Source organism: Pempheris klunzingeri, chromosome 4 (assembly GCF_042242105.1).
Source record: "Pempheris klunzingeri isolate RE-2024b chromosome 4, fPemKlu1.hap1, whole genome shotgun sequence".
Taxonomy (NCBI): Eukaryota; Metazoa; Chordata; class Actinopteri; order Acropomatiformes; family Pempheridae; genus Pempheris; species Pempheris klunzingeri.
This window is the reverse complement of record NC_092015.1, coordinates 26,197,639-26,220,047: the sequence shown is the minus strand read 5'-3', so window position 1 is coordinate 26,220,047 and position 22,409 is coordinate 26,197,639. Positions and strand designations below refer to the sequence as shown.

The following is a 22,409-nucleotide window of genomic DNA, read 5'->3' as shown; positions in this document are numbered from 1 at the left end:
AAATAAAATGCATTATTATTATTATTATTATTATTATTATTATTATTATATCGCCTCTTCAAAGCCACCAGGCTCCATTGACAGAGACAGTAATTTCACCTCACAAATCATGCTGCCTCGATCGGTTAGTTTGCTTATGTTATTGTGTGTCACAAGACATCCTAATCCTTTAAAACACCAAAGTCACACAATATCGCGACCTAAATGACTGAAGCTGGATAGACCAGCTACTCTAGGGAAGTTACCCATTAAGACCTAGTATATTGTGAATCCCTTTGTCTGCCACCAGTATTACTAGGAAAATGTTATGTTAAATGCTGGAACTCTTTTGCCACAAGACTTGCACGACGACTAGTGCCTCTGGCTGAGGAACTTGGCGCTTAGCAGTGGTTGTGGTTGCCTGGGGTGTATTTTGGCCCATTCTCATGGGCCCCAACTGGTGCTATGGCACTGCATTCAAGACCCTGTGCAAACTCACTGTCTCTGTCACACACACACTTCCACACAAACTGTTCAACTCTGATAGTGAACTCAAGATGTGAAACAGGGATCAACTGGAGGGACTGCAGCACAAATCTGCTTGAGCGAGTGATGTAGCTGCTTCAGCTGTGAGACTATGTGAAGGCCTTTGTGTGTGCATAAGTACGCACCACAAACTTTGCATTCTTGTTTTTTGGGAGCGATGGCCTTTGAGAGAGCAGGTAGAGATCTGATGTCATGTCAACAGGGCACAAGGCTCCTGTGTGGGCAATATGTGGCTTTTCATTTACAGGGATGTGGGTAGCAAAATGGCCTTGTGGTTCCCTGCATAAAGGTACACAACCCTCACATGGTTAGTTGCATGTAAGTCAAATGGGACAAAAAGAGGGAGTGTATAACCTTTCTGGACAAAAAGTACAGTTTTTGAACTTGCGCTAAATGAGTTTCTTTTATAAGTAAAGTCTTTTTTAGCCATTGGCATTCATATTTTTAATGCCACTATTTACCCCTTTTTGTCCTTTTAGTACCTGGTGACATGCAAAATTTGTAGCATTGCTAATTGCCTTTTTTGCCTACTCTCTTGCTGTCACTCTGGCTGTGTGTCAGAGAAAATCTAGAGGGGTGGGGGGTGAAGGACATGTCAGCACATAGCTCAGCTCCACGTGGCCACCGATCTCCTCCCCCTTCTGAGCCGGAAGGGCTAACCAACCAGCCTTCCTTTGCTGCTGTGGCACCCCCCCCCTTCCTCCTGCTCTCAGAAGGGGCGAGCCTGGAAAAAAAACTGAGAAGCTATCTGAGTGTGCAAGATGACCAAGCACACAGAGAGAATGAGAAAAAGGGGGAGTTTCTTCTGCTAGCTGCAGCTCATTTGAGAACGCCAACTTTTTTTTTCCCCTGGAAACCCTCCCATTCCCCCTCTACGCTGCCCCTCCGGCCCCTTTAACTGTCTGTTAGTCTCTGTGGGCGGGCTTGTGCATTCCAATACCATAGCTTTACAAGGCCAGCCGCTTTATCCTTTTTTTCCCCCTCCCTGCTCTGTTCAGCGTATGAGAGAGGGAGAGAGTCAAGTTGCTAGCTAGCTTTCTGACAGTCAGGCCCAGCCCTGCTCTGTCCTGTCCTGTCGGCGTGTGGCTCTCTCACAGCCTGGATGTGTGTGAGTTAACCAGAGGTAAAGCTGTACTGGCTACGTCTACCAGCCATCCTGCTTTGTGGGGTTTAAAGTCCAGCCCAGAGTCCGCTGGAACGGCCACTCCAGCCCCAGGATGAGAGAGGCCTGCTAGGGTTTGTCATGCTCCAGGAAAGGAGTTGCTGAAGGACTGAACCAGGTAAAGGTCAGTAGCAACAGGGAAAATATTTTGCTCTTCTTTAAGTAGGCTGGGGAGCAGCAGTCTTGTAGCAGTTCACCATTAACTTTTACAGTCTAATCCCTGCCCAATGACAGCGTGTGTCACTTGATTCAGTAACGTTGGTTCATACCAGTTTCATGGTAGCTCTGACTTCCTAGAGTCACTGTGTAGAGTGAGAGTGAGAGAAAAAGTGCTGGATAGAAACCATGTGTTTATAATGTATGGGCACTCCTTGTGAGTGAGTGATCAGATTTTCTCTCAGTTTTTTCCCTCTGGCTAAGTGGTGTGTGTGTGCACAGGAAAGTCTTCTGTTGTCTGCCTGATTGTGCCTCGCCTTTATGAAAGTCAGGCATTTTTACCACAACTTAAATCACCTGTGGAATTTGTTTGACAATTTGGCTTTAAGTCAGTGAACTTGGTTCTAGCTCAGTCGAGCTGCTTTACTGGTTGACTAAGAGGCTGAAACAGTTGTGCAGCGGAGGAATTTGCATGGCCGTTACTATTTGGATTTGGTGTGCCTCAGTGTCTACAATGTGAAAAATGTAGCTTTCATTGAATCAGAGGCAGCGAGCGAGCCACAGACACAGAAAAGGCTGACGACTGTAAGCATTGCACCATGGGATGGCAACTCTTCTCTTACATGCTACTGACCTCACTCAGATATGTTTTAACCCTTTGACTCTTCTCCATCAATAGTAGGGAAGCATCCAGTTCTCAATTGCTGTGCTTCACATATGGATCTGACAGTGAATCTCTTCCCCATGCTCCACAGATCAGAATAAGAGACCCTAACCAAGGAGGTCGAGACATCACAGAGGAGATTATGTCAGGGGGCCGCAGTGGCTCCACCCCAACCCCACCACAGGTGAGCTTCACTACAATGACCCAGACCAAACACAGCAGAAATCACACTGATAGTTTCAATTTTATTTTTAGATATCCTTTTCATTCTGACAGAAAATGTAACTTCAGTGAAATGACATTAAACTGATCAGTTGTCAGATCAGTGCACATTTACAGGTTCCGTTTAGATTCTCTCACATGCAGTTCATTAGGGTTGTTGGAGTTCACCAAGAGGTTTTCAGTGCATCAGGTTTATTGTTTAGTGTTTATTTTCTCCATTAGTTGTGACCCTAGACTGTATATACAGTGACTTTATATGTAATAGATACTGTTTATATAGTATTTATATAGACTACTCTCCTCTTGGGTGCATATTAAAAAAAAAAAATGTGTCGTCTATATACTGTAGTTTTGTCCTTTATAGTTTTCACTGTGTGAATGTCAGCTTAGTCTATTATAGCGCATGCATTACTTTCAAAACAAGAACGTACTCGCCTGCGCTGTCCATATGTTCCTACTTTATGGGGAATGCTGCAGATTGCCAGCCCTCATACATGTGTGACAGTACAACCTGTCAAAATTAAGCAGACCTAAGATTTACTTATAGAGTTCTGACATGTGGCTCATAGCCAACTAGGCACGAACATGATTTTTGAATTCTTAGTAATGAAGAGAGAAAAGGAGTGTTTTCCTCAGCACTTAGGTCAAACCTTACCTTTTGGTGCGTGTATGTCTCCCAACAGACAGCCATATCTGGATCAGAAAGTACAGCAGTGGCCCAGGCCAACGGTGAGAGCGTCACAGCTGCTGCCACACCAGCAGTGGTCAGACCAGGTGAGTGCACATGCACAGGGCCAGTCACACAACATACAAGCACTCATTATTGGGTTTCTAATAGTTTTTATTGAGCTAAAGATTATACATACAGTATATTGTCTTGTTAATCCTCATTTCGATTTATATGAAAGAATCACAAAATGATATACATGTCTTCACAGATATGAAACGATAATATAAAGGATGCAGGATTGTGTTTTAAGATTTGACCAGTTTAGAAAATAAGTGACAAAGATAAAAATGAATATACAAAATCAATGACGCAGAAAATGTAAATCTAAGAATAGGAATATAACTGATAAGATTAGGAACATTAATTCCTACCTTTATCTTCTCCCTTAGTCGTCCTTATCTTGCTGCCTCCCCCCTTCTGTCAATCATTTACTAAATATTTAAATTGAAACTCAGGAACCTGTATGTGCACGATGTGATATAAGGGGCTGCCAAATCGTATTACATTACCCATTGTCTAATCCTCTATAGTCTATTTAAATCCAAGTTATTATTACTATTATTATTCACAGTCACACCTACGGGCAATGTGGCCACCAATTAACCTAACCTGCATGTCTTTGGTCTGTGGGAGGAAGCCGGAGCACCCTGGAAAAAACCCACACAAACCTGGGGAGAACATGCAAACTCCACACAGAAAGGTTCAAGGTTCAAACCACTAACCTGCCGGCCTGCTGATTTGAACCTGGAACCTTCTTGCTGTGAGGCAACACTGTACAACCCCAATTACACCATCATCATCATTATTATTATTATTATTATTATTATCATTATTATTATTATTATTATTATTATTATTATTATTATTATTATTATCATTATTATTATTATTATTATTGGATAGATAGACCAACAATGGATAAAGGTTCTGGTTCTTGTAGAGTATAACTTCTGAGATGTCGTTGAAGATATTAGACCAGATGCAGTTCTGAATTGTGCTTTTCACTCAAATCCATAATTGGGAATGTTGTTATATTTTCCCTTTTTTAACTGGCATATGTGTACTTGAACAGAGCCAAAGCCTGTGTACTAACACTTTTGATATATTTAATGCTTAATAATTATTTTATTAAAGATTTTATTTTTGCAGTGTCTTAATTTTCAAACCTTTCATTTATCCTCTTAAAGTTTTTTTTAATTCAACTTGAGAAGCAGCATTCTCAAAGCCAAGACTTTGCCAAGACAGCAGTGTAAAATGTTAGACAAAACAATAAATAATGGTAAAAAACACAAATAGTGAAAGATATCCATTCAAATGTAGAAATAATTAAAATGCCTGCACACACAGACGTGTACCAACAGATTCATTCACAATTGTTCTTACAAGAGCTATAAAATTAAACAGACAAGTCCCTCAGTCCCTCCTCCTTCAAGTCCTTTTGGAGGCTACTCCAAGAGAGGGGAGCAGAGCACATAAAATCTTTCTGTCCCCATACAGTCCGAGCACTTGGAATGGACAACAAACCCACACCATGTGATTTCAGACTATAACCACAAGCAGATCTCTGTGCAATCAAAATGCAAATATATGACTTGCATGGCTTTTATAAATTAAGTGACTGAGCCTACGAAAGGTTTTTTTTTATTGATAGAATGCGATCATTACTGTTCCCAGCGAAGGATTTCCTCTTAAGATTAATCTGCTATGAACAGCTAATTTTACTGAGGTGTAGACCTCTTAAGCTAAGAGAAAGGTCGGGATTGATCTTTTTGTTATGTATGACCTCATGTTTCATGAATGAGTTTACTCACTTACAGTTATTGGTTAACCTGATTAATAAGACAAGACAACATTTTGTCAACATACATGGTGAAAAAGTGAAACTGTATGGATACATTACTATATTACTACTATACATTACTAACACTGTGACCACTGTGAGCATGTCATATCAACAGCTCCTCAACGTCAGGTGTATCTGGTTGATGAATGCATCTTCATCTTTCGACTGTAAACAAATGTCTGGTTCCAGCTTCTTAAATGAGAGCATTTGAATGTAAATTGAATATCTTCGTGGTTTTGGACTACTGATCGAACAAAGCAAGACATTTGGAGATGTTACCTTGAGCTCTGGGAAACTGAGGTAGACATTGGAGGGGTCACATAAACAAACCATAGATATCAGAAAATGGATCATTTTTTAATCTTTAATCCCACTTTGGAGTCCAAATGTTTAATGACATTAGGTGCAATGTAATCCCATGTCCACAAAATCCCCATGAATGCCTTCGGTGTTGTGGTGGTTCTGTCCTGCCCTCCCCATGAAGGGATTGTGGATTGTCAAAACATAATTAGCTGATGAGCTGAATAGTGAACTAATAAGAATGCAGAAGTCTAACAGAACTTTTTTCTATCCCTCCAGATGACAGAGGGAAACCTACACCCCCTCCTCTGTCAAAGACCCCTGAACTTGCTAAGGGTGACCCCACCCCTTCAGAGGCTACCTCCTCTGACACGAACACTAAGTCCCCTTCACCCCCTCTTCTATCTGAAGCAAGTGACGCTGCTCTCAACACTATTTCCACACTTGCACCCAGCACTCCTGTTGCAGATGTGATGGATGCTCCCCCTCCTCCCAGGGAACCCATTCCACCCCCCCTATCAGCACCTGAGGTACCTGCCTATCCAGCACCCCTCCCTGACCCTGTCCCCACCTCTGTTGCACAAGACAAAACAGACAAGAATGCTACAGAGGCAAAGGAGGTGGTGGGGAAAGAGGTGGAGGAGGCTAAAGCAGACGAGGCAGCTGCCTCTTTGGACACACCCCTCACACCTCCCTCCACCACTAACGGTGTCTCAGAGGAGGAGCCAGAAAAGCTGTCAGTCGTGTTGCCACCCAGTCACCTTGAGGCCTCTCTGGAGTCTCCCATTGCACAACCCGAGGAGCTCCGTCTCCCCAACGGCCTGCCACTGCCAGCCCCTCAAGACCCAGAGGTGCCTGCTGCCAGTACGGCTGAGCGTGACGACAGCCCCATTGCTGAGCCCGACATCAGCCAGCAACATGTTGTACAGACCTCCACAGCCATCACTCAGGCAGCGCCTACACCCGTTGTCCATGCCGCACCTGCACCTGTTGAACAGCCTGCACCTGAACCCCCGGTCCAGGAGATCCCTGCTGATCCAGTCGTCCAGGCAGTGCCCGCCCAGCCTGAGGCCCAAGACACGGTTCCTCCTGTCGCCCTGGATGTCAAGGAAGATACCCCAGTGCCCCAGTCCACTGCCAAGGAAGAGAAGCCATCTCCTGCAGAGGCGGCTTCCATAGCTGACAGCACCTCAGAAACAGTGCCCACTCCTCCCCCTCCCGCAGCAGAGGAGAGGGAGGACACTCCACCCCCCCAGACGGTCACCCCTGCCCTTGTAGAAACTACTATGCAAGGTCAGTTACTAGCAGTGCACTAAATTATAGAAAATCTTCTATGGCTTCTGTCAGATCTGATCATGTTGATCTAGAGCTGATTGTGTTTCTTCCTTCATGTAGCTGCTGTGTCTGTGCCAAAGAAAAAGAGGAAGATGAAAGATCTGAACAAAAAGGAGGCGGTGGGAGACCTCCTGGATGCCTTTAAAGAGGTGTTTGTACTGTAATACATTTATTCATTGATTTCCATGCATTTACTAGGCTATTGTAATGAGCCTACAGTTATTCCAAATCCATTGACACTGACGAAGACAGACATAAGCTTTCACTGAGTGCCTAAATCAAGTCAGCCCTTCAGTGTCACAGTCCACTGGGAAAAGAGGCTTGCACTACATCTGAACTCTTATGACTGCAGTCTGACTGTCCTAACCCCTTCCATCTCTGAACCAGGAGCAGGTAGTGGCCCCACCGGAGCCTGAGCCAGCCCCCGCCTCAGCACCAGAAACCCAGCCCCCTGCTGCTTCCCCTCCTGCCACAGAAGAGGCAGACCTGACCTGGGAGGACAAAGAGGACAAGCTGGACGCTGAGAACATTCAGCCAGAATCGACTGACAAGAAGTACCAGTACAAGGAGGGTGGGTCTCTGAACCTTGATACCTTACGCTGGTAGTTCAGTGTGAACATGGATCTTATCTCGCCCATGTGTCTGAGACAGCAATGTGTCAGTTGACTCAGTTTATGTTTGCTTTGTTGAAAATGAGGGAGAGGCTTTTTCCCTGATTATGATCCTCTGTAAGAGCATTCAGGGGAAAACGATAGTTATGTAATGGCAACACATAATATTTCAACAATAAGCCACATGAAACTGTGATTTTTGCAGTTGTGGGTGAGTTGTAGGTCATCACGCCTTTTTGACGCTCTTTCATTTTATATAAACACTACAAAAACAGTAGTAAAAGGAACGTCTGCCTTCTAAGTCAAAGCATAAGAAAATGAATAATTTCAGCAGCTTTATTTGAGGATAGTCACATTAAAAACTACCTCTTAAATGTGTCCATTTATGTACTTTGTGCTGCACAAAAGACAGGTCACATGTTTACTGAATCATTCATTTGCAGCCTATCTGCCACCTTGTGGGCCTTACAAGGTCTGACAGTATCGACAGTTTTACGGACCTAGTGTCATTCATTCTCCTTTACTCTGCGGTGCACCTCCGCAGGTTTTGACACATGTCCAAGTTTAATTCTGGGTTGAAATATACCTTGAAAAAGCCGCGGTTGTCCTTGGTAAAAGAACATTGTTGTCATTTTATGTGTTGGTTCCTCTTTCAGAACAATGGAAGCCAATCAACCCAGAGGAGAAGAAGCAATATGACAGAGAGTTTCTTCTGGGCTTCCAGTTCATCTCAGCCAGCATGAACAAGCCTGAGGGTCTGCCAGCCATTAGTGATGTTGTCCTAGACAAGGTGCAACTTCTCACACTAAAGGCATTGCCACACTTTGTATTGTTTGTAAAGCATGTTCAATAACCTCAGTATAGTTTAAATTTTGCTATATAAATGCACTTCCCTTGCTGCAGGCAATCTGTCCTCCTGTGGAGAAAAAACATCCCATGAGTCAATGCAAGTTGCTATTGTAGATGTTTGATCACCACAGAAGCACTGATGGGATGCATTTGCTTATTTGCATATGATGTCAGGTCACTGTGTTGCTGTGGTACCAACTGCAGATTGAGGACAGGAAGTGATTTTCCTCATTGAAACACTGTTGCTATAATTGATCAAACGGAGAAATCGCAAGGAACTTTCATCAGCTACCAAATGTTGGTGTTCATAAGATGGAAAATGCAAGAAATAGACTGAAAATAGACTGAAATTGAGAATTACAGCAAAAATGGCTTGTGAACCTTTGTTTGCAGTCAGGAGAAGAGGAGTCAAATAATCCTCAAGTGTACAATGATTGCCTCATTAAAAGTAACTTTTGTGACTATGCTTATGTAGCTTAGTGTTTCCTTGCATTGTAACATTTACTACAAATGAAAATGGTATCTTGCACTGTGGGTGTGCATTTATGATGCATTTAGAGCAATAGTTACAAGCAGCATGAACAGTTAACTTACCCTGACATGCATTTGCAATGAGCTGCAATTACTTCTCCATGTTGTTTTGCAGTGATCCACATCTTAGTGGCGTGAGAGTGCTAACTAACTAAGGATCAATTACAGCGTTAACGCCGAGAGGCAACGCATCATTGAATATTTGTTAATGGTTAAGATCAATCCACAGCACAACAAACATTAGTCATTGTTGAGCAGTCTTGTTACTGCGAGCATGAACCCAATGGCTAACAGAAAAGCTATATGCCTCCAGTCTTTGTTTGAGAAGAAGGATGTGCGGAGGACGAGTTACTTCCTTCCTCCTCATAAGGATCACGTCCAACGAATGTTGTGACTTTCTGTTTATACTTTTCTGGTAATATCATCTAAACCAGCACAGCATGGGCTTTCCTCCATCTCGTCTATTCTGCTCTCGCTTCCTGCCCTCCACCTGGATGTCATCAGCGGAATCATGTTAATGCAAACATGTATTAATGTGCCTGTGACTAGAAACATAAAAACACATAAAGATGACAGCATTACATCTCAGAGAATATCTGAACAAAGCTTTGTTTTCTATTTGTATGTTTTTTTTTCAGGCTAATAAGACTCCTCTACGTCAACTTGACCCCAGTCGTCTACCAGGAATGAACTGTGGCCCTGACTTCACACCTTCCTTCGCCAACCTTGGCAGGCCTGGCATGGGAGGAGGAAGCAGAGGACCAGTAAGTTAACATTTTCATAGTGTGATCCAAGAGCTCTGCACTTGCTGTTTATAGCCCATGAATGAACTCTCATTTTTGTCCCTTCCTCCGCTGTCTCCTCCCAGCCTCCAGGTATGGGCATTGGAGTTGGTGGTCCACGACGCTCTCAGCAGATGCAGAGGAAAGAGCCGAGGAAAATCATCACCAGCATGTCTCTCAGTGACGACGTGCAGCTGAACAAGGCAGAGAAGGCTTGGAAACCTTCAGCCAAAAAAGCCACTCGCACTCGTGCTGTAGAAAACCCTGAAGAGACCGATTCAGAGACCGCTAAGACCCAGGACCTGTTTAAACGGGTTCGCAGCATCCTCAACAAACTCACCCCCCAAAAGTTTCAACAGCTAATGAAACAGGTGACGGAACTGACTATAGACACTGAGGAGAGATTGAAAGGAGTCATAGATCTCACCTTTGAAAAGGCCATCTCCGAGCCAGACTTTTCGGTGGCCTATGCCAACATGTGCCGCTGCCTTATGGGGGTAAGTGGTGCGACACACATTCTGAAAAATATGTGCTGACTAAGCATGAATGTCTCCTATAGGACTGTTTCAGTGTTCACTTCTGCAGTTGTGCACGGAGCTCCATGATGTGCTAAATGCTTAACAAAGTACATTTCATTACTTGCATGAAAGGAATGAGGCACTTTCTGAAGATAACACTCACTTTATCAGTCCTGTTGGAAATATTTTCCTGAGATCAGGGTCCTCATTCCTGAAGCCTTTTCTCTCATTAAAGTAAAACTTGAAATGCCTCCACTAAAGCATAACATGAATCCCACATTATATTTTATTTTAATATTTTTTGATATTACATTGTCTTAGTCATGTGTTTTCATGTTCAGCTAACTTTTTGATTCTGTCACATACTTAGTCTCCTATCAGGCTTGATTTTTTTTTTCTCTCCAGCTGTTATCATTTTTCAGGCTCTCTGTTTGAGCTCCTCATCATTCCATTCTTCTACCCCAGTAACCCTTACTGGTTGACAGGTATTTTTAGGGGGAGTCAACAATATAAAAGACTGTTATAAATAATAATGTTAACACTGACCTATACTACAGAGAAATACAAAATCAGAATAATGAGCCTTGAAAATATCAGTTTTACATGACACCGCGACACCGGCAGAACCGGTAATGATTTTGAATGTGTTGACAAAACTATCAAGGCAACTGTCTGAACATGTTGTGAATTTCAACACAGTATAACATCACACAACTTTTGAACTTCTAACGCCAAGACGATAACTTTAAAATAACTTTTTCCTCATTTCCTTATGGAAATGATCCCACATTTTGGATTTCCTGCTAGAGATATAATGTTAATAGCTGTTAGCTAGCTGTTAATAACTATCCAATAACTGCAGGGACCTCTGTCCTTTCAAATTAAAAGTGCTCTAGCGTTCCATAAATGGTCCAGGAATATAGGTTTTGACCTAATTTTGACAGCTCCAACCAATGAATACTTGGTCAAGTAAGACTCCTCATAAGCTAACATTTGGTGGAGTATGAGGCGGCAGCCCTGGTTTCTGTGGTAAAGACGCCGGGAGACAGCAAAACACAAGCGATCAGAGACTCCTGCAGTTAAAAGTTAATTGAACACTTTAAGTCCTTTTAAAGAGTGTGTAAGGTGTAAGCCATTAGATACACTTTCTAAGCATTTAAGCTACAAACAACACATTATATAAGCAGGAAAATGTATCATAACTAAGGTGTTACTGGACTCGACACTCTTGATTATGATTATTGACACTTTGATTATCTAACTGCATCTAGACCTGTTACAAATCTGTTATCAGCATCATGGACTGGAGTGAAGAAATTATATTAATGCCATGTGTCTGGGACATGGATATAAATGATGGGATTGAGGAACTACATACACCTCCACTGTGTCTTTTCTTGCTCGTTTTTTGATATACATTTTCTCTGCTCCTTCCAGCTCAAAGTCCAAACCACAGATAAGCCGGGAGTCACTGTGAATTTCCGCAAGCTGCTGCTAAATCGATGCCAGAAGGAGTTTGAAAAGGATAAAGATGACGATGAGATCTTTGAGAAGAAACAGAAAGAGCTGGAAGCTGCCTCAGAGGTAGAGTACTGCTTCCTAAAATATGTATTGGTGTGCTCAGTTCTTGCACAAAAGCAGTCATGTTGATAGTTAAACTCAGATGTGTAGCAGGAAGTATTTGAATGTGACCATATACTGGGAGGTAGCCTTTATGCTAAAAGAAGCTAAAAAGAGCGACGAGAAATACAGCTAGCTTTTCTATCATCCTCTCTTTATTTGTGACATTTTGTCTGTGGCAGGAGGTGAAGCAGCGGCTCATAGAGGAGCTACAAGAGTCTAAAGACAAGGCCAGGAGGCGCTCACTGGGCAACATCAAGTTCATCGGTGAGCTGTTCAAGCTCAAAATGCTCACAGAGGTCATCATGCATGACTGTATTGTAAAGCTGCTCAAAAACCATGATGAGGAGTCCCTGGAGTGCCTGTGTAGATTGTTGTCCACAATTGGCAAGGACCTAGACTTTGAGAAGGCCAAGGTACAACACACACACATGCACACAGATAGTGTGATGAAGAGAAAATAGCATTCACACATTCCATTGATGTTGCTGCTTGAGTGTAAGAGATAGACTCACCAACCTGTTGTGGTCATCCTCAGCCTCGTATGGACCAGTATTTCAATCAGATGGAGAAAATCATCAAAGAGAGGAAGACCACCTCAAGGATCCGCTTCATGTTGCAGGACGTGCTAGACCTTCGACGGGTGAGGCACACACACACACACACACACACATGCTACTTTAAGGGTTTTTACAGGTCTTGGAAGTGCTTGAATTTTAATGTGGTGTTTTCAAGTGCTTGCATTTTGAAACTGCTTGAAATTGTATTTGCAATAATATAATAACCAACCAACCACCTCATGTGAAATGATTGACAGCGGTCCAAAACAGCCATCACCGCCAAGCCTATTTGTCAAAATATCCCTGGTCAGATATCAAATTATCAAAACATGTTCACTAGCTCCGTATCAAAGGTACAAAACATCGACCTATGTGACATTTATGACTTTTTATGATTATGTTAACAGTAAAATACAGAATCAAACCAGTATGAGTTCAGCAGAATTCAGCAGTGTCTGAAGGTCATACTTGGCTGATCACCAGACACCCTCCTGATTACTGAAGGTTGCTGCTGCTGCCTTTTAGCTTTTCCTTTTTATTGCATGATCTTGTTCAGCTTATTCTGTTATATTCTGTCTTCTCATTTGTGTTTGAATACTTGGAGAACTGTAGAGCTCAAACTCCACTAGTTAATTCACTTCTTCTTTTGGCTGAATTATCATGACTTTAACTTGTTCATCAAAAGGATCTTCTTGTACTTAAGTCATGTTATAGAGCCACTTCAGTCTTAGTGTTGTTGAAGCTGATTTTCTCTGGAGGAATGCTGCAGCCCTGTAGTCAGGCTGCCGGTCCCTCCCACACACACACTGTTACAAAACCTGCTGTCTGCAGTGTTTCTACAAGCCAAAATCAGTTGCTCCAAGTCAGCACATTGGCCCAATTTAACTGTGAAACACACACAGAGGCACGCACACACACTCACACATACATAATTTCCTCTGTAGAGTTAAGAGTCTCTTTGATGTTGATCTCTTCATCCCTTTCACTTCTTGTATCCCCCATGACCATCACAGCCATAATAGGTATCCAGTGTCAGCATTAATAGTCATCAGTCAAAATGAGAACTACCTCAGTACAATTAGGCCTTAGGTGATTAGTCTACTCAAACTTGTTACTTATTCTATTAGGTAGTGGTGATATTCACAGGAAAATGATACTAATAATTTCTGAATTTTAAAATTTTTAATTGATATTTTAATATCTGAACTGCCTTTTCATCAAAATCATAAAATCATGTCAAAAATGAATTATATTTCAAAACGCTCACCTCTGCTCTCTTCCCCCCACCTCATCCCAGAACAATTGGGTGCCCCGGCGAGGCGACCAGGGCCCCAAGACCATCGACCAGATCCACAAAGATGCTGAGGCGGAGGAGCACAGGGAGCAGATGAAGGTGCAGCAGGCCCTCGTCTCCAAGAAGGAGTCGGGTAGTGGCCCTGGAGGCAGGATGGGTGGAGGAGGCCCCGGGGGTCGTGGGGGGCCTCACACCCCAGGCCGTGGTGCTCCTCCCCAGGACGAGGGCTGGAATACAGTGCCCATCTCCAAGAATCGACCCATTGACACCTCTCGCCTTAGCAAAATCACTAAGGTAGGAGGGAAAGACAGTTTTTCACCTGGCGTTGATATTACATGGTAGTAAATCAGCATTGCATGTGTTTAATCTGTCGACACTATGAAGGTTAATGGGTCACCTGCTGAATTAGTTGCATTTTCACTGACAGAAAAATCAGAGACTTGTTTCACATCAGAGCGCTTTACCGGAAACAGGACATAGCAGAGATATCTGTTAAGATTCTTTCAATGTTGTGTTCTGTTTCTAGTTTCAGCAGATTGTATATTTTTAACCGTCAGTTTCTTCTTTCAGACTCCTGTTCTTGACTTCAACAATCAGCTGCTTGCTCCTGGAGGTAAAGGCACGTGGGGAAGCTGGGGCAAGGGCAGCAGCGGTGGAACCAGCACCAAACCTGCAGAATCTGGTAGGTTAACGTCAATTAACCCTTGTATGGTGTTCGGGTCTGTGGGACCCGTTTTCATTTTTTTATCAAGAGCAAAATGATACGATTAATTATTTTTTCAGACTTATTGGCTTTGGCTCGTATTGATGAGTCTGAGTTTGAAAAAATGATTGATCGTATAATTTTTCTTTTGATAAAGAACATTAACAAACCCGAACACCATACAAGGGTTAAATATGTGGTTGATCACCTCCAAAGCTCCAAACACAACATGCTCTATTATATTTTCGTCTTCAGGCTCAGAATCAGGCGGCCGTCCAGCCACCAGCACTCTGAACAGATTCTCAGCCTTACAGCAGCCTTCGTCCTCCTCAGGCTCTTCACTGGACTCAGACAGACGAGTTCCTCAGAGGTGAGAACAGGACACTATTCTCAAGGCCACCAACAAACACAGTATGGGACCTTTCTGGGTTAACCCTGACTCTGCTTTCCGTCTGTCCCTGTCTAGAAACAGCTCAAGCCGAGAGCGCGGTGATAACTATGACCGCTCCAATCGCGGCAACGACCGATTCGACAGACGGGACGACCGTGACCGAAACCGGCTGCAGGTCACTAAGCGCAGCTTCAGCCGGGAGAATGAAGAGCGGAGCCGGGAAAGAGAGCAGCGTGGCTCAGCCGATCCTGTCCGCCGAGTAGCGAGCATGACAGACGACCGAGACAGAGACAGCAGAGAGAGAGCCAGGAGCAAAGAGAATGGTGGGTGGCATGACTTGGTGCCAGTGTAGAGTTTGCATATTAAAACAACACGAGAATTTACTATCATTTTAAAATCAACCCAAAAAGGAAGCAATATTGGCACTAGGACTGCATCTAATGATTATTTGCCAATTATTTCCTCAAAAAATATCCATCTCTACATCCTAGAGCCAAATGTGACCTCATCAGATGTCTTAGTTTGTCCAACAAATAGTTCAAAACCCAAAAATATTAAAGTAATGACAGTACAAACCAAGAAAGGCAGAAAATGTCCACATTTGACAACCGGGAATGATCAATTTCTGCTGATTGGTTGGTTGCTGATTGGTTTTCTGTTGATTCTGTGGACTAATCGTTGCAGCTCTAATAAAGACAGTTATCTGAATCCAAGAAACTATTAGTATTTCTATACTAATAGTGCTTTTGCTACTTTTGTTGTTTTGTTTTTTTAGCAAAATTTAGAATAAATTCAGATTTCCAGAATAGAATTTGAATTTCTTGTCTGTCTGTGTGTGAACAGTCAAGCGGGAGACACCTGCCACCCCTCCACCACCCCAGATCCCCACCAAGCCTGCCTTGACCGAGGAAGAGCTGAACAAGAAGTCCACAGCCATCATTGAAGAGTACCTCCACATCAACGATATGAAGGTACAAACTGATGCGGTCTGAAAATAAAAAGAAACCACACTCGCCTTACAGTAGAGTACAGATCCAGTACCTGAAATCCTTTGTGCATGTGTATCACAGCCACATCCTTGAGTCATGTAGCCATTAACCCTTCCAACGATTGGTATATCCTTCTCTGCCCCAACAGGAGGCTCTGCAGTGTGTGCAGGAGATGAATAGCTCTCAGCTGCTGTTTGTGTTTGTACGAAACGGGGTGGAGTCTACGCTGGAGCGCAGCACCATCGCCAGGGAGCACATGGGCCACCTCCTGCACCAGCTCATTAAGACTGACGCACTTCCAACACAGCAGTACTACAAAGGGTCAGTATGGAGCCCAGGAGAGGTGCTTTAGTATGAGGCCCAGGAGAATCAGTTTAGTTACATGTTTGTTTGTGTCAAAGTACCGTGAATAGCTATAAAAACAGTGCATCTAATAAGCAAATATTTGAATCCAAGAGCTAATGCACTTGGACCAAACTCCTTTGTCGGGTGTGTCAGAGCTTCAAGTGTTGACTGAAACAAAGTTAAAGCAGCAGGATGTGAAATGAACAGAAGTCCACAGGGGAAATGCTGCTTTTAGCTCGGAAGTTAGTCTCTGAAACATAATATATTTTTTAAGCACTTGCTGTAATTGAGGAATCTTTAAACTCACTATGATTAGCCAGAAAGTCAATTTTCATGTATTTGTGTCAGTGAACTGCCATGTCACGTTGTTTTCCCATCTGTTGAGTAATTCTCAGTTTGTTCTTCATCCTTTAAACCTTGAACAAACTTTGAAATGTGTGCACTGCGTGTGTGTGTGTGTCCGTGTGTGTGTTTCCTCAGGCTGCAGGAAATCCTGGAGGTGGCTGAAGACATGGCAATAGACATCCCCCACATCTGGCTGTACCTGGCAGAGCTGATCACACCCATGCTCCACGAGGGAGGCATCCCCATGGGAGAACTCTTCAGGTCTGTCCCAGGCCTCAAATCTGCAAAAGGAGATAACTTTTGGGTTGTTTGATGTCTAACCTATAGTACATTGACCTTTTATGTCTCCAGGGAGATTTCAAAGCCTTTGATCCCTCTGGGCATAGCTGGAGTCCTGCTGGCCCAAATCCTCACTTTACTCTGCAAAGAAATGGTGAGAACCATTGAGAATATTTCTTCAAAGTTTCTATTTGTGAATTCAGTTCAAGTAGCTCATATTTTATGCCAATCTTGTAAGCAAATATGTAAATTTGTGATCCATCAGTGTACAAGCAGTCTGTTTCTCCCTCATCAGAGCCATAAAAAGGCGGGCACAATGTGGAGGGAGGCTGGCCTCCGGTGGAAGGACTTCCTCCCCGAGGATGTAGACGTCAACAAGTTTGTGACAGAAAAGGTGAGAGGTCGCTCAGCAGCTTCAATATCAAAAGAGCAATTTTGCTACAACATGAAACAGTTGTTCATTTCTTTATTTATATGTCAAGCCTATAGTACAGTTATCATACAGCACTCTAGCATCAAACATTTCTAGAACATTTTCTGACAGAATTAGAGAACTACAGAAGTGATTTACATATGACAACAACAAATGTTTGGAGTCAAGACTGTGGTCCCTCTTCCATGTGGTCCAAACTGATTGTGTAGAAGCTGAATGTGAGCTCTGAACGACAAGTGGAGTGAGCAGATGTAACATAAGGAGTACGTTTAAAAGATGAGCATGAGGCCTGCTTGTGTTTCCAGGATGTGGAGTTCACACTGGGTGACGAGTCGGAGAAGAGCAAGAAGGAGCTGAGCTCTACAGAGCTGAGCAAACAGCTGGACCGGCTGATCCAGGACAAGGCCGACAACCAGAGGATCTTCGACTGGATTGAGGTTTGTGTTGCTACTACTGTGTGTAACTTAAGTATTGTTTTGGTTTTCTTTTTTACAGGCTTAAGATGAAATGTCTGTCAAGTACATGTACTATTTTAAAGGACTAATCATTGCTTTGTTATTTAGACATAAACATAAGACCAAATCTGACTAAAGGGAGGGAATTAAAGGACTTTTCTAGCCTTAAGTTTTGAGGTTTGTTCCCAGTCCTTTTAGTGGAATCAGTCCCAGAGAGAAGACACGCCCAGTTCCCAGCAGCTGCTGATTGTTAAAAATCAAACAGAGCAGTAATCTTACCTACATAGCTAGTGTGATAACTCAAAGTTTGGATGATCACAGGTTTTATTATGTTGTTGTCACATTTGTGGCTTTGTTATGAATGAAGCAGTTCAGATTGCCTGCAGTTTTTGCTCATGTGTATGAACACATTTGTTTGTGCAGGCCAATCTGGACGAGCAGCAGACCTCCTCCAACATGTTTGTCAGAGCTCTGATGACCTCCATCTGCCAGTCAGCCGTCATCTGTGAGTCAGCACGTTCTCTTCACGTTCCTCATCAAAACCGTGCACTGAGAATAGGATGAGACAGAATTTCAGTAATCAATATGTATGACTGAAAATCAGTCAGTGCCTTACCAGATACACTCCCACATTTCATGTCACTCCTCAAGTCTGAGAGTGCGCCCTTTGGCGTCCTGTTGTAGTAAAGTTTTTCTAAAATGACGTCCTGCAGGCGAGAACCCCTACAAGGTGGATGGTGATCAGATCAAACAGAGGGCCAAGCTGCTGCAGAAATACCTGAAGGATGAACAGAAGGAGCTGCAGGCTCTCTACGCCCTGCAGGCCCTGATGGTGCACATGGAGCAACCTGCCAGTGAGTGTTGACCTTTGTTACCACTTTCATTCTTTTCAAGAATGATGCAGGCAAAGTTACTTTTCAGATGTGAATTGCGCATATTAAAGGGTAACTTCAAGATATGTAAAAAAACCAAAAAAATAGGGCCCTGGTTTTAAAACACTGGTGTCTAAATGACTAGTAGGTACAAAACGTTTTTAAACTAGTCCAGCTGATCATCTCACCCAGCAGCTGCGAAACTGGCTGCAATGCAATCCCTCGGGGCAACTGCACTTGATCAAAGTATGTCGACAAAAAGTGCTTGTCTTTGTCACTGACAGGCTCAGATTGTTGTTCCAAGTGATCAAAACATTATGGAAAGGATCCCTACAGAGAAACCTCAAAGATAACTTCAGTTTATCCAGAAACAGCCATAGCCTCTCTTCAAAGCCACCAGACTCTATTGACAAAAACAGTAAATTTACCTTGCATAAGAGGTGCTGTTCTACTGCTGACTCGACTGTTTAGTTTGTTTGTATTATTTTGTGTTACACAAATATTATGTTGAATTTGAACTAACTGCTTAAATCACCAAACTCACACAATAACACAACTAACAACTCCTGTGTTCTGCAAGGTAAAATTGCTGTTTTTGTCAATGGAGTCTGGTGGCTTTGAAGACGGTGGCTGTTTGTGGTTAAACACAAAAGGTCTTGTAGGTCTCTCTCTGTAGGGATCCTTTCCATAATGTTGTCACTCACTTAAAATAATAATGATGAGTACGATAGTGGTTAAAAACAAGCACTCTTAGTGGTGGTATTGATGATTTGAGTTGCCCCGAAGGATTAACGGTGTAGCCCAGGGGTGTCAAACTCAATCAAAGAAAGGGCCAAAATTTAAAACACGGTCGAAGTCGCCGGCCAAACGGGCTCAACATTTAGTGAAGACTCTAATAGTGACGCTTTTATTATAGTATATAATATAATATAATATAATATATATTTTATCCAGAAATATGAATTTAAACAGCCGAACTTCAACAACTTTTCCTCAATAAAATAAATAGAATTTTAAATATTTTTTTTCTTTTTTGTACTTATCCTGATGTTTTGTCTCATAGTGTCGTCTTATGTTTATTTTCTTTAATTATGGCCACATTAGTTCCACAAACAAGACACACAGGTTCACCTCCGATATCGACAAACAGGTAAAACTCTGCCCCCCACCTGCTTTGAAAGTCTGTTTTCAAAGTCCACTTTTCGTTTAGCCATTTATTTTGGGGGGGGCTAGCTTAAGTGTCGCTATAACATCGTTGACCGATGCATTGATCCACTGATGGGTGTGTCATACCTGCGGGAGGAGGGGCTGCTGCACAGGTCCTGACTAGCGCGGCAGCTGTTCAGTGCATTGTGGGATTTGTAGTATTAGAGGTGGGAGTGCTGTTTACCGACGGGCCGTTCTTAATAGTCACATGAAATTATCTCGCTGGCCGTATATAATTGTATTGCGGGCCACGTCCGGCCCGCGGGCCTTGAGTTTGACATGTATGGTGTAGCCCCTTCACAGCTAATGGCTGAGGGGATCTACTGGAAATGGATCACTTTAAACCCAAAGTATGTAAGAATAAGACCGAGGTTTTAAAAAAATACAGGAGTTATCCTTTTTTCAAGGATTAAGGGTTAAGCTTTTTGATGTTGAACTGGTTTTAAATTGCCATTAAATATCTTGCGAACACGCTGTCTCCCCTCCGTCCATCAGATCTGCTGCGGATGTTCTTTGACACCCTTTACGATGAGGACGTGATCAAAGAGGAGGCCTTCTACAAGTGGGAGTCTAGCAAAGACCCCGCTGAGCAGCAGGGCAAGGGCGTGGCCCTCAAGTCCGTCACCGCCTTCTTCACTTGGCTCCGTGAGGCCGAGGACGAGTCCGACAACAGCTAGGGCCCCCTGGGGTTGCTGGGAGACGTGGTGGGAGTTCAGAGAGGATCCTTGGGGAGAGCGAATGTTCTGTGGATGATTCAGGAGACTCTGAATCCGCAAAATCCTTCTGCATAAACAGAAAAAAAGCAAGAAAAAAATTCTTCAACTGGGAGAGATTGTATTATGGATCGAACATTCGATCATGTTATATTTTTGTTTTCTTTTTTTTCGTGTTGGGTTTCCTGTTTTTCCTTGAGCAACCGAATGTCTTTTTTGAAATGAATGAAAATACAGGATTAAATGGAGAGAATAGATAGGAGAGAGAATGCTGAGACGCGTTACAAGCCGTGGGAGATAATGCTGTTTCCTTCAGTATTTTTTTGAGGTTTATCTCCTGTTTTTTTCAAATGGCTTTTCCTCGCCACGGCAACACTATTCAAGACACTTTGCTTAATGACAGATATTAAAAAAAACTTTAAAAGGCTGTTCACATCTATATTTTTGATGACTTCATCCTTTATCATGTGGACATGACGCAGTAACGTGGTCGTGTCACATGCACGGTGTTCGATCTACATGACGTGCTTATGTAGACTGCTAGCATCTTGTTTCTCTTTTTCCCGGTGTTGGATGATTGGAGTGTGTTTTATAATAAAATAGAAAACTACAAAGAAAAGCGGCGAGGGCTGTCTAACGGACATTCAGACAGGAGGCAAAGAAACGGTTGTGGACTCCCCAGGAGTTCACACAGACTTTATTGGGACTGTATCACTGAGGAGAGGGGGGTGATGAACATTGACCATTTTGCTGCTGGGGGGCGAAGATGCTTCCCCGACGCCCCTTGACCCCGCCCCAAACCCGAACATACCCTCCAGCGTGTCTGTTTTACTCGTTTTCCTGCGCTTCAAAAAACAAATTGAGACTGAGAAAGGGAGAGCAGAGCGGGGGCTCACGGCTGCACCCTCTTATGAAGCCTGTTGTCAGATTTTAAAAAGATAAAATATCGTTATTGAAACTTGAAAAAATTATACAGTCAAAAATCCACTTTAATGAAAAAGGACTTTAAAAAAAGTTTAACAGTACGAATCCTAAGGCCTTTTCTGCTTCCATGAGTGGAAATGCATTTCAGGAGAGTTCTGTAAATATATGATGGATAGTTTGTTTGTTTTTGTTTGTTTCTTTTTTTTTTTTTCAAAGAAGAAATGCTCTTTTCCCTGTATTTATATTTTTCTCTCCTCAGCTGGCAGAAGGTGCTTGTAATTATCCAACCCAAGTCATTGATTACAATTTAATTGAAAATGTGTAAATACTTTTTTGCTTTACTTTATTAAAAAGATATTTAATTAAAGAAAATTAACGCCTCTTTTCACATCCAAAACTGGAAGAGATAATAAAGATCGTTGCCAATAAAAGAAGAAAAACCAATACTTGTCCTTTTGTGGAAGTTGTTTTGAGCAGACCAGCCTCTCGGAGCCCGAATACGACAGAACTTATCGTGTCTGTTGTACGTTAGCTGTCAGCAGCACAATCGCAGCTTGATGTTGGTTGGTGTCCATTCAAAGTAAGCTCTGTGGAGGTCACAGCTGTGTGCTGGGGGGGGGGCTCTCATTATAAGCACAAGCTTTAACAACATGGTCTTTGATGTGAATGCTATCTAAGAAGAAAGTTGACACGTGATACTTTGGTTCCCTGTGAGAATATATATATATATACACACACACACACACACACACACACTCTGGCACTTCTGTACATAGTTTGATGTCTAAATAACTTGCAGGTACAGCCACTGACAGGATCAGATTGGTATTCTAAGTGTCTGACAACATGGAAAGGATCCCTACAAAGATGGACCTGGAAGATCCTTTTGGTTTAACCTCAAACAGCTGTTCTGTCGCTCTCTGCACACACACCAGACTCCATTGACAGAAACGGTAATTGTCAGGAGCTGCTGGTCCACCGCTGCCTCAGTCACTTAGTTTGTTTGTCCTGTAAGTCCTGTGTTTTGTCATTGGGAGACTGGTGGCTGTGAA

The 22,409-nt window shown here is 42.8% G+C and overlaps 1 protein-coding gene and 1 non-coding gene across 2 annotated transcripts in view; both read left to right on the top strand.

Annotated features, from left to right (window-relative positions):
- LOC139199622 (eukaryotic translation initiation factor 4 gamma 1-like) overlaps positions 1-21,777 on the top strand; it is a 36,097-nt gene extending 14,320 nt beyond the window's left edge. Inside the window, exons 7-30 of the mRNA XM_070828690.1 lie at positions 2,599-2,691; positions 3,413-3,503; positions 5,882-6,895; positions 6,998-7,086; positions 7,325-7,508; positions 8,205-8,338; positions 9,567-9,692; positions 9,797-10,207; positions 11,666-11,812; positions 12,031-12,264; positions 12,387-12,491; positions 13,706-13,996; positions 14,273-14,384; positions 14,661-14,775; positions 14,872-15,119; positions 15,640-15,767; positions 15,934-16,106; positions 16,611-16,736; positions 16,827-16,908; positions 17,050-17,148; positions 17,493-17,624; positions 18,066-18,147; positions 18,356-18,496; positions 20,216-21,777. Of these exons, the coding sequence (XP_070684791.1) occupies positions 2,599-2,691; positions 3,413-3,503; positions 5,882-6,895; positions 6,998-7,086; positions 7,325-7,508; positions 8,205-8,338; positions 9,567-9,692; positions 9,797-10,207; positions 11,666-11,812; positions 12,031-12,264; positions 12,387-12,491; positions 13,706-13,996; positions 14,273-14,384; positions 14,661-14,775; positions 14,872-15,119; positions 15,640-15,767; positions 15,934-16,106; positions 16,611-16,736; positions 16,827-16,908; positions 17,050-17,148; positions 17,493-17,624; positions 18,066-18,147; positions 18,356-18,496; positions 20,216-20,397 (4,539 nt within the window). The 3' untranslated portion in view covers positions 20,398-21,777. The remainder of the gene's footprint in view (positions 1-2,598; positions 2,692-3,412; positions 3,504-5,881; positions 6,896-6,997; positions 7,087-7,324; positions 7,509-8,204; positions 8,339-9,566; positions 9,693-9,796; positions 10,208-11,665; positions 11,813-12,030; positions 12,265-12,386; positions 12,492-13,705; positions 13,997-14,272; positions 14,385-14,660; positions 14,776-14,871; positions 15,120-15,639; positions 15,768-15,933; positions 16,107-16,610; positions 16,737-16,826; positions 16,909-17,049; positions 17,149-17,492; positions 17,625-18,065; positions 18,148-18,355; positions 18,497-20,215) is intronic.
- On the top strand, positions 11,532-11,604 carry LOC139200713 (small nucleolar RNA SNORD66). The gene has a single exon (XR_011584259.1). It is a non-coding gene; the product is annotated as a small nucleolar RNA SNORD66 (small nucleolar RNA).
- Positions 21,778-22,409: the final 632 nt, after the last annotated feature.